General features: G+C 37.8%; 1 protein-coding gene across 5 annotated transcripts in view; it reads right to left on the reverse strand.

The window, feature by feature from the left end:
• PDE5A (phosphodiesterase 5A) overlaps window positions 1-15,302 on the reverse strand; it is a 163,167-nt gene that overhangs the window by 116,239 nt on the left and 31,626 nt on the right. For all 5 annotated transcript variants that reach the window (XM_082462811.1, XM_082462815.1, XM_082462813.1 and 2 more), the window contains exon 2: window positions 4,823-5,411. In XM_082462811.1, coding sequence (XP_082318937.1) covers window positions 4,823-5,411 — 589 coding nt within the window. The remainder of the gene's footprint in view (window positions 1-4,822; window positions 5,412-15,302) is intronic.

Here is a 15,302-nt window from a genome sequence, read left to right on the forward strand (position 1 = left end):
TAGCTAGCCAGACATAAGTGTGGCTAGCCTGGGTATCCTATTTAGGGCTGGTATCTGAAGTGGGGACAGCACTGTGGGACTGAGTCCTTAACCTGTGGGGTCTGCATTAACTCCAGGAGCTAGTGTCAGAATTGAGCTGGATTGTAGGACACCCCAGCTGGTGTAGGAGAAGTAAAGAATTGATTGCTGTTTGTAAAACCAAACTAGGTCTCAAGATCAACATCTGTCGTATTCCTGCCCAAAGTGTCTGACTTGAATCAATTCAAGAAAAACATTCTACAAGATAACTGGCCTGTATTCTTCCAAACTACACGTAAAGAAAGATAAAGAAACACTGAGAAACTATTCCAGATTTAATGGAGATCCAAGAGATAGGACAAGTATGTGCAATATGTAATCCTGAATTAGAGCCTTGATCAGAGTAAAAAAAATAACTATAAAGGACATTCATGGAACAACTGGCCAAATTTGACTATGGAATGTTTGATAAAAGTACTGTATCATAAAATTTCCAGATTTTGACAAATGTATCACAATTGTGTAAGAGAATATTCTTGTTAGAAACTATACACTGAAATATTTAGTAAAAATGTTGCCAAATGGTTCAGAAAAAAATAATATGCATATATTACTTATATGTATTATATATAGGAAAAGAAAATAATAAAGCAAATGGGGCAAAATATAAACAATTGGAGAATCTGGGTAAAGGGTATACACAAGTTTCTGATGCTGGTCTTGCAACTTTTCTGTAAGCTTGAAATGGTACAAAAATAAAAATAAGAGGAAACAAAAAGGAAATAACACAGTAGACTTGCCAAATTATATGCGCTGGTTTTCTTCCACAAAGTGGAATACCTAGAGATTATTAGAACATTGAACAAAGATATAGCAGTTCCCAAACTGTGTTCCCTGGGGCACAATTACACCATGACAAAACTATCAAATATAATAATTTAGCAAAATTAAAGAATTTATCAAAATTAGAACAGTTGCTATTGTTATCTCTTTCCTCTGAAATTCATTTTGGAAATAATTTTATTCACCAGAAATTCACTTGAGCAGCAAGTGAGACCTGCAGGATGAGAGATGGTGAAGATTTATTTACCTGGAAAAGGACTGAAAAGGGAGGAATGAAGTGGGAGTGGGAGGAGTAGCAGCTCCACGGTGAAGCCACAGGAGTGACAATGTGACCCTTCCCTAAGATCCTCCAAGTTTTCTCCCTAGAAATCATGGTATCCATGGAGAGGCTGTCCCATGGAAACAGGAGAAGAGCCCAAGTTTTGCATTCCAGTTGACTTAGGAAAAAGAGGGTTGTTTAGACAATAGAAATCCTTTGACATAGGAAATCCTGTGGAGTCTTAAGGCTTCCATAAGACATGGAACCAGGGGTTCAGGCAATCTGTGATGGTTAATTTTATGTGTCAATTTGACTAGGCTAAGGGATGCCCAAATAGCTGATAAAACATTACTTCCAGGTGTGCCTGTGAGGATGTCTCCAGAAGAGATGAACATTTGAATCAGTAGAATGAGTAAAGAAGATCTTCATCAATGCCAGTGGGCATCATCCAATACCTTGAGTACCTGAATAGAACAAAAAAGGCAGAGGAAGGACAAATTTGCTCTCTAAGACATCCATCTTCTCTTGCCCTCCTGCTGTCCATCAGAGCTCCTGGTTCTAAAGCTTTTGGCCTCAGACACAGACCGGAGTTATACCATTGGCCCCCCTGATTCTTAGGCCTTCAGACTCTGAATTACACCATCAACTTTCCTGATTCTCCAGCTTGCAGATGGCAGGCAGACTGTGGAACTTCTAGGCCTCCATATCCAAGTGGCTAATTCCTACAGTAAATCACTTCTTATTTATCTCTATTTATCCAACTGGCTCTGTTTCTCTGAAGAAAACTGACTAATACACAATCCAATCTAGATACTGGATGATATCTAGTTTTTACATATGCGGATAATGCCAACACATTTATACAGTTGCTCTGATTATTATGTGTTAATATTTTATTATTAATAAATGCTCTGCCATATTCAAGAAAGTTGCATGAATGATGGGCTGATGAAGGAGGAGATGATGTGTGACTGAACATCATTGGTATTTGTGATCTAATTGAGACTCACTGGTCTAAGTTGTCGATCTTGTCTTATATTTTAAAATATGAATGTGTTATTTTATTAGTAATAAAACAGTTGAATCCCCAAGCTTATATCATTCTGTTACAAAGTTTTAAAAAGTGACTCAAATGTTGACCATTTCTTACAATAAATCTATCTAGGAGACTATTTTTTTTTACTCTTAGCTTCAGTCTGAGCACTACTCTATTTCATGGCCTCTTCTTGGTTTTCTACTGCTGCATTATAACTTTTAAGTGTTCTATGGTCACATAAGCTGAAGAAATGTGTCATTTTTACAGGCACATATTTAAAGAAGTAGGACTCAGAAAACATAGAATATACTTTGATATTCTGATTATTTTCACAAAAGGCTATGAGACAGTATTTTGACTATTCAAGCTATGAGTGGGCTGAGTAATGAATTAGCCACTAGCCAACTGACTTCCACTGTTAATACCAATGTAAATTATGTCACAGATCAATCCCACAACTTCTAATGAAATTCCTGGGACAGGAATCACTTCTGCAAGGACTCTATAAACACAGATCAAGGGTGTCGAAGGTGAAGCAGCAACATGAGAAATCCACAGCTAAGAGGCTTCACCCTGGGGTCACTGCAAATCAAGGACACTGGGCCTATTTCAGATGGCAGTACAAGAATTAAGTTATTACTAACTGCAAGACAAAAATTATACCATCAAAACTCTAAAGATGGTAAACAGATTAAATAAATTGTATATAAATGAAGAAATCCTCAGGGCCGGAGAAACTTAGGACCATGCAGACAAATGAAGGCTGTCTCAGCAAAGCTGAAGCATATTTATGGTCCCACTGTACTTGGGACTATAGTGCCACTGAAAAGCGGAAACCCAGCTGTCACCTAAGACAGGAAGGGAATTCTGCAAACTTGGCAGCGATTCTGCAGCTGTGTCCTTAATACCCCTCTTGGAGTCTGCCATGGTGTGATGTTACTCACAGAGCTCAAAGAGGTCATGGAGATAGCTCCGTGAAGAATCAAAATGGAAAAGACTGCTGGTATACAGTGGATTCTGAAACCTATCTCAGGATTTAACCTATCCGAACTATCACATCTCTCCCCAGATCCCTGCCCTCAGTATTCCCCACCAGTTACCATTATTTATTCAACCAACTTCAAGACCTGAGTCTTCTCCAACTTCTCTTTTCTCCTCACTTCCATCTCCTATTAGCTGCCAAGTCTAGCAGATTCCGCTTCTTCATCTTTAATCCATTCCCTCCTTTTGGTCCTGAAGGCCAGTGCCCTGGTTCAGCTCCTTACTTCCTCAGACTATTAAAATAACCTATCCTCCCAGTTTCCAGCATTTTCCCCTCCAATTCATTTTATGACCAACATATTATTCATCTTTCTAAATCACAGTCGGAATCATGCCAGTTCCCCTTTCAAGCCATCTTCAGTTATTCCTCATAGCTCTGAATCAAACACATACTCCTCAGCTTGGCACTCAAGACCCCAGTAATCTCCAGTAGCTCCTCAGCGTCTATACTGACTGTCACCCACACAGTTCCATACGAGCACCACAGGGTCCAACTTCCTGTCTCTTCTGCAAACTTCTTTACATCTGGATCTCACTATGCACACAACTCAATCTACTCCAATCTCTCCCATCTTCCAGGGTCCACATCAATCACTGCTTCCTCAAAGAAACCTCTCTCCATCTCCCCAATTATATGTGATCTCCTGCTTCCCTGAACCTAACACATTTTCCCCGGATCTATTATGACCTGCTTTCCATTCTACTTATTTATCTCACCTACTATAATTTTCTCCCAATCACTATTTATTAAGACTTATATCTATGTTCCAGGCACTGTCTTAGGCATCAGGAATACAGGGGTGACTAAAACATCTATGACCCCTCAAATTACACAGAGGAGCCTCAAGCTAGTATTACTATGGAACCTTCATAGTGTACCACGTGATAAGTAGCTAGAACATAATTCATAAACATACTAAGTGTCATTCAATTAAGATGCTTTGTTTAAAACCTCTAATTCTAGTAATAAAAGATTAATTTTAAATGGGAAATTTCAAGAATCATATAGTGTAATCTTTAAGTCCATAACTGAATTAAAAGTGGAAGAAATATCAAATCTTTCCATCGAAATACTATAGGGCAAAAATTTCCATTTTTTGAAGCTATCCATAAATTTATTTGTTTAATAAAACAAATGAAAGAGTGGAAAGAAAGAAAATCAGACTTTGCTGTCAATGGGAGTTCAAATGAATGAATATGATTAACTGAATGAATGAATTTAAAAAGACTATGGGTTTGGTTTTCTGATGGTTTTTGGACCTATCATTTTAGAATCTTAGTAAATCCCCAGAAGTTCACGTGGAGATAACATAGATAGGGGATATGTATAGTGATCAGGTAAAAAGATGAAAGAATACAACTATGAGATGACCTATGTTAAATTATCATTAAGGAGAAAAACAGGACAAGACTTCTCTCGGGCCTCTATCCTTGACCCAGACATTAGCAAAGAAACTCTGACATTTAAAAGATGGGAAAGTTCTTGCCATATATTCCCATTTTAAATAAGTACACACATTATTACATCTCAGTGTCAAATATCCCCACGATTCACAGTAGTTGTCCAATGCCCCACCCATGTTCCACCCCCCACCCCGCCTCTGTTCCGACAGTTTCTTATTTACCTCATATGCATCTTTGATGTTCAAGGGCTCACCAAGAGCTGCCACGTGTCCCACGATGCCTTTATTCCACTCTAAGCGGATACAGTTATTTGAAGCTTCTTCCAGTGTTGAACCTTCTGCAACGTCAAAGAGGCGGCTAATAAGAAACTTGTCGTTGGCGCTGTCCTCACAGACGAGGAACAGGGAATAGCGGTCAGCGGAGATGAGGCCATGGATATGCAAGAAAATTTTGTGACATAAGGCTGTGACATCCAAGTGGCTAGAAATATCTTTCACTAATTCCAAGAGTCTCGAGCACTGGTCCCCTTCGTCATTATCAAACCGTGGGGGGGTTAGAGGCATCTGCTCCTTCTTTTCTGAGTCAGAGAGGAAGCTCACAGTTCCCTCGGAATCCTTGACAACGATGGGTCTAAGAGGTCGATCAAATTCGGAGGCAGAGATTTTCCTGGTTGGTGTTCCAGGGACACTGCTCTCTGCACGGGGGCTCTGCTGCGAGGGGCAAGAGCAAGATTCCACGTGGCCTCTGATGCCTTCCTTGCACACAGGGATGGTGTGAACTCTCTCAGCAAACCATGCATTGACCATTTCTCTGCAGAAAAGAACATGTAGACACAGTAAATACTTAAGAAAGGGGCTTCCCTGGTGGCGCAGTGGTTGAGAATCTGCCTGCCAATGCAGGGGACATGGGTTCGAGCCCTGGTCCGGGAAGATCCCACATGCCGCGGAGCAACTAGGCCCGTGAGCCACAACTACTGAGCCTGCGTGTCTGGAGCCTGTGCCCCGCAAAGAGAGGCCACGACAGTGAGAGGCCCGCGCACCGCGATGAAGAGTGGCCTCCGCTTGCCGCAACTAGAGAAAGCCCTAGCACAGAAACGAAGACCCAACATAGCAATCAATCAATCAATCAATCAATAAATCTTAAAAAAAAAAAAAAAAACTTAAGAACACCCCTCCTTAAATATTGCTACCCCTGAAAGCTTCTAAAAATCCTCTCATGGTAAACTGAGGCAGTAATGGTTCGATCTGTCACAGAAAATAAAAACAAGATGGTTTATTTAAGACAGTTTTATTCTGAAAATCTGTAGAGGACAGGTGCTTCAATGAACACTTTGATAAAGCCTGACTCCTATACACATGTATTTTCAGATGTCTGATTTACCATACATCAAGTGTCAAGTCTGCTCCTCTCAAAATCAATTTGTATTAAAGTAAAAGACACTAAATTTAACAATAGTCTTAGGAAAACATAGATACGGAAATTAATTTGCTATTTAAAACACACAACTTGTTCTGAAGTTAAATATTTTTAAAAATTTATCTGAATTTGGCTAGCTAATATGCTTAATTTTAGATAATTGTTATCTATATTGCTATATATACATTAGATTTAGAAAGGGAAATGAAAAATATAAACAATTTGATCTGGTATGTAGTAAAAAGATTGTAGATTTCCATTAATATCATCCTGATAATGTTTGTTCAGATAATGGTAAAAATGATCTCTTCTTCTAGATTATCTATTCCTTATATAAAGGAGGAAAACAAAAAAGTAAGCATAACTAGTATAAAAAATTCAGTCTGAGAAAACTTAAATTATTTATGTTGTTAATGTGCCATCCCATGAAGAAACCTGTCTGAGATAAAGCCTTCACAGTGGGTGATTTTTTTAAACAAATATACCGGATCATATATATCCAAATGATTGTTGTTCAATTCAAATAATTCCTCTTGGACAGCTGTAATCTTATGCCAATTGATGGTGCCATTACTTTAGACATTTTTGGAACTCTTCTTTTGAAACTAACTTCTAAAAAATTTCATAAGCCATATAAGAATATTAGTTTTATCTGAAAGTTAGATCTTCTTTTTCACTGAGCCTTCCTCTCAAAACAAGCAAATAAAACCGCAAAAAACCTAGAGTAATGGCTAACTTCATATATATCTTATGCATTAGACTTGACTTTTTCCAAAACTCAAATTTACTTTCAAAAGACAAAAACTTGCTACCATTGAGGATATTTAAAAGAACTGGCCTATAAGAGCAATGCAATCTCCACTCTACAATGACTTACTGATTATTTTCACCAAAGGGCCAGGATAAAAATGTCTGACAGTGTACTATTTTGGAGAGTGTAGGGATACAGACACTCTCTCATCCTTTCGGATGCAGTAGAAATTGATGACACCTCTTCAGAGGGCAAGTAGGCAATATCTAACAAGTTTTAAAATGCATTTATCCTTTGTTGCACAGATTTTACACATGTGGCAAAGGAAGTACCAGGGTATTTATTTACTGTGGTACTGTTTGTTACAGCAAAGATAAGAAGAAACCTAATACCACAAACAGAAGCCTGGAAGACACATCATGGCACATTTATAAATGTAACACTAGACAAAGATTTTAAAATGGTCATGGATACTGATATGAATAATCACCACAATTTATTAAGTGAAAAAAGAAGATCCAGAAGGGGGAAAGGAGAGTTAGCCTTTTTTCAGAGTCTCTACTAAGTCTTTCACTTATAGAATGTTCCCTTAATTATTTTAGTTTGGACAACACTCTATTGTTTGGTAAATATATATTACCCTGAAATGGCACCGGTCTAGAATGAAATGGGTCAAAAAAAGATAACACAGATATTATCAGGATTACCTCATAATTCCAAGTGTTAGATATAGTTATAAATTTTAAAGCTCTCTTTAAAAACCTATGTAGGGACTTCCCTGGTGGTCCAGTGGTCAAGACTCTGCGTCCCCACTGCCGGGGGCACGGGTTTGATCCCTGGTCAGGGAACTAAGATCCTGCATGCCATGCACCACGGCCAAAATAATAATAATAATAATAATAAACAAAAGTTTTTTAAAAAGCAATGCAGTAAGTATATTGTACAGATCTCGGGTGTATACCTCTAGCACAGAGTCTTTTAAAATATAATTGCCTAATGTTTTATAAATGCATGCCATGGCTTGAGACAAAATTTCCAGTGATGAGAACATACACTGATATTAAAATAATGCTGTATCTCAAAAACTTCGATAGAAATGAGGGGAACATACCTTGGGAAATGCTTACATAACCTCCAAAATCACAGTAGTAGTGCCAAAGACACTGATGTCAGACATGCATGTGAAAAATGTACAGGAAGCATTTCAATAAACTGTCTTGTAAAATGTAAGACAGGAAAAAAGCGATACATTTAAATTAACATATCATGTGATTTAAAAATATGTACATGCAACTTAAATTCTCAAATCAATATAAAAAGAGGCATTTTAACTATTTCAGTTACAAACCTGAAACACAGCCTCATCTTATTTCTTACCTTCTCATTGGAAAATGGTGATCAACTTTTTAATGCAACCACCTACTTGACAGCTCCATGTGAACATCTAAACAGACACCTTAACATGGTGAAATCAGAATTCCTAATGCCCCACCCTTCATCTTGCTCCAGCCTCACTCCCTGCCAGGTTTCTTCATATTAGTAAGTAGCACCATCATCTCCTTAGTTACTCAACCAAACATGTAGGAATTACTCTGGATTTCTGTTTCCTTCAACTCTCTCCTCTAATCCAGCAGCCAAGTCCTGTCACCTTGACTTCTAAAACCCTATAGTCCAATCTGCTCATTTCTATCTCCTGTACCACTTCCCTGGTCCAAACCCCACCATCTCTCACCTCGGACTGTGGCCACAGCCCCTTAACTGGTCTCTCTGATATTATACTAGCCTCCCTTCAATCCATTCTCCACACAGTAGCCAGAGTAATCTTCGAACAAAGTAAACCTTAACATCTTAACTACCCTACTTGGCTTCTCACTGAATTGAGAATAAAACTCAAACTCTTTCAATCCCTTACCATAGTCCCTCTCACCCATGCCTCCCTGACGCTCCTTAAGCACGTCAGACTGCTCCCAGTCTGGAAAGCTCTCCTCACCTGCACCTGGCTGATCACAGCTTCCTCATCTCCTGTGCAGACAGGTCTTCCCTGATCACTGCACCTCAGGTGGCGCCGACACATTACGTTCTCCCCCCACGCTATCTGAATTCTTACTATCATCTATTCTTCTGCTTTATTCATCTGTTGGCTTATTGCCTCCTCCGATGAGATATAAACTTCATACTTGTCTGTCTTCTTCACGACTGCATTCCTGTACTTAGAAAACGCCTGTCACATACTAAGTCCTTGATAAATATTTGAGTGAAGTGAATGAATAAATAAAATGAAGACTCCTAAATTACCTGCATTAAAAGGGACAACAGTCTTTTGAAAATGTGAATGCTGATGTATTTGTTACAGAAAATCAACACTGTTCATCACCCCTTGGATGTAAGCCTCATAACTGACCATGGCTAATTTACCCTCATATATCCTGTAGGGCCTAATATATGTCTTAAACAGAGCCAGTGTCCAAAAATTCTTTGTTAGGTGTTTTGTATTATTATATTTAATAGTCTCACAAGTGTTTCATCTCTAGATATTCTCTTGGAGAGATGAACTCAGTATTAAATGACACAGGAACAGTAGACCTGGTATATTCAGTGATTCAATCAACAATTTTTATTAATCACCAGTCATGGGGGAAAGGGTTTTCTCATGACCACCTTATTGATTATCTGAGTCCCTGTAGATATATCCCTGTGTATGGAAAACATATGTTGTCATAACATCAAAACAATCACTTATAAACCAACCGTAAATAAAGTTACATCATCTCTCACACCTCTCTCCCTTCAGGCTTCCCTTGACGTTTTGCAGTGCATGAACTATGTGGCTGTATGAAGTGGGCCGTCCTTCCTAAGACTAATATCTATCATCTCCTGTTGATTGTTTTTTAATACTTCAATCTCTGCAAATACAAATCACCTGCAGACTGAAATTTAAACTCTTATGTAAGATACAGAATTTCTAGAAGTAAACCAAAGTGATGTTGGAGAACTATTCTAATATTACATAAAGCCACTGATAATTAAGGGTTAAGCTCAATAAAAAAACAGCTAACAATCAAAGAATAAAAAAACAGCAAGGATCATGACATAACAAATACCTGAAAAGAGAATTCTATTCAAATAACTGCATTCTAGACTAAGAAGGGCTGCTGGAAAAACTGATGACATCTTCAAATATTAATTTTTCAAACCTATATTTGGGGAAAAAGACTCTCTTTAGGATCCTGCTGCAAACGTCAAATAAGAAGTAAAGATATTGGTTTATGGCATAGTCTTGCCAGAAAATTGTGTATTTTACAAATCAGCTTGGAGTTTTTATTATAATCTAAATTTTACTAAGTCCAAAATAAGGTAAATTTACTTTCATAACCTGTGGTTCCATTTTTCAAGATAAAGTTCCAATCAAAACCTTTTCACTGATATTCTTCGGTTTTAACTGGATTCACTTTTAAGTGTCTTTTTTTCTCTAGAATGGATTATTTTCATGAAGGTCCTTGAGAGTGTCAGGCACTAACTAGGCTGGGCACCAGGGATACAGGAGTGAGCAAGCCCAGACCTCTCCTCCCTAAACTGAAGCTTATATTGTGTCCAGAAGTTAATTTATACACGTACTGAATTTGCTGTCATATGAAGTTATACGTAACTGCATGTGAATGAAGAAAGATGGAAGGATGAACATGTCAAATACGAGGGTAAATATGCCAGATGAGATTCAAGAAACTTGGCTGGTAGCTCTGACTGGAGCAAATCACTTCTATGGCCTGAGACAGGATCTCTATTTTCCCTTCTTTCTCTTCCTTGAGTCTATGATATTTTGAAAAGTATTTACATTAGTGATACTGGAAGGAAAAAAAGCACCATTTTATTTAAACCTGGTGAGGCAGGCACTAACAATCCTACTTTCTCAATTATGCAGCTAAATTAAATGGCTGAACCAAACACATTCTGCTAGCTGGCAGCAAAATCAGGAATCAAATCTAGGTCTCCTATTCCAAGTCTTAGAGCCTGTAAGACTATAGAAGTTCCCAGAACATCAATGTTTGTCATGAAGACACTTCATAACGTCTAGCTGCATCTGAAAGAGTCAAAAATCAAATTTAAACACACAAGGCATAGAGAGAATAAAATCACTTATAATACACATTGTCTAACTTAATTCTTTCCATCCAGATCGTAAAAGGACGGCACACTAAACCACTGAGGTAAAAACACTGCCTCAAGGGACTCAGAGAACAAATGTTCTTAAGGATTGTGTCCTGGAAAAAATCTAACTGAATCCCATGCCTATGTTTCTCTGAAAACAGGCCATGGTTTATAAACCTAAAATGATGCACTGAAAAGAATGTATAATAAATGTGTTCAAGAGAAGAGTAATTCTCAGGGCTGCTAGATTTAGCAAATAAAAATACTGGATACCCAGTTAAAACTGAGTTTCAGATAAACAATGAATAATTTTTTAATATAAGTAGAATCTAAAATTCAAATTTTACGGGGTGTCCTGTATTTTAGCTGGCCACACTAGTCGTTCGATGTTCTGTTTTTCCCAACTGAAATTATTGGCAGATAGACAACAAAGAAAAGGTAGGTTCTATGGAGCATACTAATGAGCTCCAGGCTATCAAACCACTAATACTAATTTTATCATCGAAAGAGCACGAAGGATCCTGTGTACCACATTGTGATCCTGTGTATGATAACTGAACCTTTTGAAAGCTCTTGGATTAATCATTTGTGGCATAAAATTCTTCCTTAAATCAAGCCTTTTCATTTTACTGTCCAAACCATATCATATATTTAATAGAGAAAAAACAAACTGCAATCTACTTATAAAAGGGAGGTTGACTAATTGCTAAAAATTCTTGGGACTTACAAAGCACCCTGAGAAGTTGTGTTTTTCAGCCATAAATCCAAAATTCCAATCATTATTCTAGCATTTGCTGCCAATGGGATTTGTGACCAGTGGCAAACAATTTTCTTCTTCTGAGTTTCAATTTCATCCTCTACATAATAGGGGAAATACTGCCTGTTCTACCTTCTTCATGAAGTGCAAGGTGCTGACTGTCTTCAGCAGAGTATAAAGTCAAGAATACCAAACTGGCCATCAGGAAACAACTCTAGTTCCAACTATAAGAATACACAGATGTGAGGCTGAACCAATCACAACTTCTCTGGAGGTCGTTTTCTCCAGAGTACAAGTCCTTCATTATAAAAATGGTCAGCTGTATGAACAGGTCATGAAGACTCCCACAACTTCTTACATTATCAGTAGGCCAGTAGGTGATGATTATTAGTTTGGTCAACTCCTGTCATCTCCTTTTGCCCCTCAGCTTCTCCATTTTCAAACAGGGGAAAGACTTCTTACTGCTTCACTCACCACACAGGGCTGATGTTTGAGACAAGTTATAAAATGCACGTGGGGCTTCCCTGGTGGTGCAGTGGTTAAGAGTCCGCCTGCCAACGCAGGGGACATGGGTTCGAGCCCTGGTCCAGGAAGATCCCACATGCCGCGGAGCAACTAAGCACGTGCGCCACAACTACTGAGCCTGCGCTCTAGAGCCCGCAAGCCACAACTACTGAGCCCGTGCGCCACAACTACCGAAGCCCACATGCCTAGAGCCTGTGCTCTGCAACAAGAGAAGCCACCGCAGTGGGAAGCCCGCACACTGCAACGAAGAGTAGCCCCTGCTCGATGCAACTAGAGAAAAGCCCACAAGCAGCAACGAAGACCCAACACAGCCAAAAATAAATAAATAGATAAATAAATAAAATTTTAAAAAAAGAAAAAGAAAATGCATGTGGAAGCATTTCAAAATCTCTTCCATATTTTTAAGATGTTGCTATCTCCTAGACCCTTAGTATTCATTCCAATGGAGACATAGGGCTGGGGTAAAGAGCAATGGCTGTTCATTTCCTCATAAAGTTCAGACAAGAGAATCAGAGAAAGTGAGGGGGAAAGAGGTCGTGTTCCAGGTGGTATGGGTCCACAGGCCGAGTGGGTCTAATAGCGTTTGGAAATAGGCTGGCTACGTGCATCCTGAGCATTCAAAGTCCTTGTCCAAAGCAGATACTGCAGATTGTCACTTATTAAAGAATCCCACTAAGTTTTCCCCCTAAATAGAAGAGTTACATCATAACTCTCCATAAGTTACATCCTAGCCATTTGAGCAGAAAGAATGAAATGTATGCAAGTTCCACAAAGGTATTTTACCCTCTGCTCCAAGCGCTAATAACTTAGAGACTCTGCTTTCATGTATAAGCAAGTCCTTGTTAACCGTCTTGCAATCACAAGCAGAGCGGCCCTCTTGAAGTCTTTGAGTTGATTTAACTTTTACAAGGCTGTTAATGAAAAACAATAGGCCCTGGACCCTTGAAATAAAGCCACGGCCAAGGGAAATACAATAAAAATTAATGCCGAGAATTTATAATCGATGACAAGATCCTGATGTTTAACAGCCCATCCAAATCATTCCTTCTCTCCTCACCAAAATCTGTTTTATTATCCTCCAGTCAGTTATTTCCTTCCATATTTTATTACACAAAAAATTTCTTACCTCATAAATGAGTTGTATTATATATCTTTTTAAAATGGGTAAATTCAATTTAGTTTTGTTTTTAAACTTTTACAATATGTCTTAAAATAACTAGAGAAACCCTGGAGGGTACCAAAATCAATGTTGGGAGTTAGTCCTCTCAGGTAACATGAATGTGAATACCATCTGTGGTTTCAAACTTGTAGGTACCACAGATGCTGCTCAGGGCTCACTAAGGAACCCTTTCCCACACTGAGCAAGTAAAGAACCCAAAAGATTGGTATTAATTAGACACCAGGAAATAAAGCCAAGATAAAAACTTGTCATGAGTTTACCATAAATGTGACTTGGATTTTAAATCTCAAGTCTTTTAAAACAATGAATCCAATCAGAAGTTTACTGTCTTAATATTCTACTTTACTGAAGACTCTTGCAGCTCAAAGTGTCCATGCAATGATGATTTAATATAAAAATCAGTGTCATGAGGAATAACATTTAACATATTTTGATTTCACGAGGCTTCTTTATAGCACTAACAGCACTGCATTCTTCAAGACAGTGCTTCAATGTGCGTGGATCACCCCTACAAAACTAAATGCAAAAGGCCCGGCGGCCAGGTTCTAGCAGCTGCTGCAGGAAAAGGCTGAGCTTGACACTTCCACTGTCAGACATTTGGGGTCTTTAGTAATACACAGAGGAATGGAATGAATAAATTCATTCGTGAATGATAAAAAAACATCGAAGGAATTCTGTGGGGTAGAAAGCCTGGAAGGTGAATTGTCATTTTTTATAACGGTTATAACAAAGAGTTTATCTCATCAAAATTACACACATGGCAGAAATAAAGTGCTACATATTTCATACCACACACCCTGTGTGCTCCTATTATTAAAGAAGATGAAAAGTGTATCATTCTTAAAATGATAGATTCAATTAAGTTAATGATTAAATTTAATGGTACCAAGCTAATAATATCTTTTTAATGGATATTTAAATAGGTTTAAGTTTTTGTATATCAGCTACACTTCATCTCATACTTTACAAAATTTTTACAAATTAATTAGTGATATTCATTGAAAGAAATGGAAGGTCACTGTATGATGACACATACTGTTAAGAATGAAACTTTTCCCCTTTTGCAATTTCTCATTTTCACTCAATATTATTACCTATCACAGGAAGAAAAACTACGGTTTATAGTTTGTGTTCTAGAAATTTTCCACTAATCTAAACAAGTCACAGCTTCTTCCAAATGCCTACTATCTAGAAGTATTAAATAGGATATGCAAAACTTATTGCATATGGGATGCAAGCTCTCACATAACATTTCAAATATGATTAGCGAAAGAGATAAACACACACACACACACACACACACACACGCCTGTGTCCAAAGGGGCTCCATGCAGCAATAACTTTAATTTCTACCAAAGTTGAACTGTTCACTCATTTACAAAACAAATCTTAAAAAGACAAATACCTTAAAATATATATTCACTATTCCAGATGCCTTGAAAGGGAAAAATAATTAAAATACCTTGTCTAGATAGAATATTTCTTGGCATCTAGAAAAGTAAGGAAAAGGAAAAGAAAAATTTACGAAGCAGTGAAAAATTCTGATGTAAACATAATAATTCTCATGAGTTAAAAATATAATTAGATGAAACCTACTTGTAGAGCAACTAGTTTAATGTGCTTTGTACTCTTGCCTAAAATAATGTATCAGAGGATAAAAATTCTTTGAAAATATACTGTACTTAGGGTACTTGTGTTCTAATACTAAAAATATAATTGTAACAGTCCAGTACCTAAACTTTCAGCCATTCTATTTTAAAATGTTATTGGAGAGTTCCTACTTTTTATTCTCTAAAATAATATATGGAAATGAAACCCACTTGGGCAAAGTCTCTAGGCACCTCATTTAGTAATGTGCTTGCACATTAAGAGGCCCTAGGAGAAACTTTAGCCTCTTCCTGAGTTAAATTCCTCATGACATTAAAT

This window comes from Balaenoptera physalus (genome assembly GCF_965194825.1).
Source record: "Balaenoptera physalus genome assembly, chromosome: 5".
Lineage (NCBI taxonomy): Eukaryota > Metazoa > Chordata > Mammalia > Artiodactyla > Balaenopteridae > Balaenoptera > Balaenoptera physalus.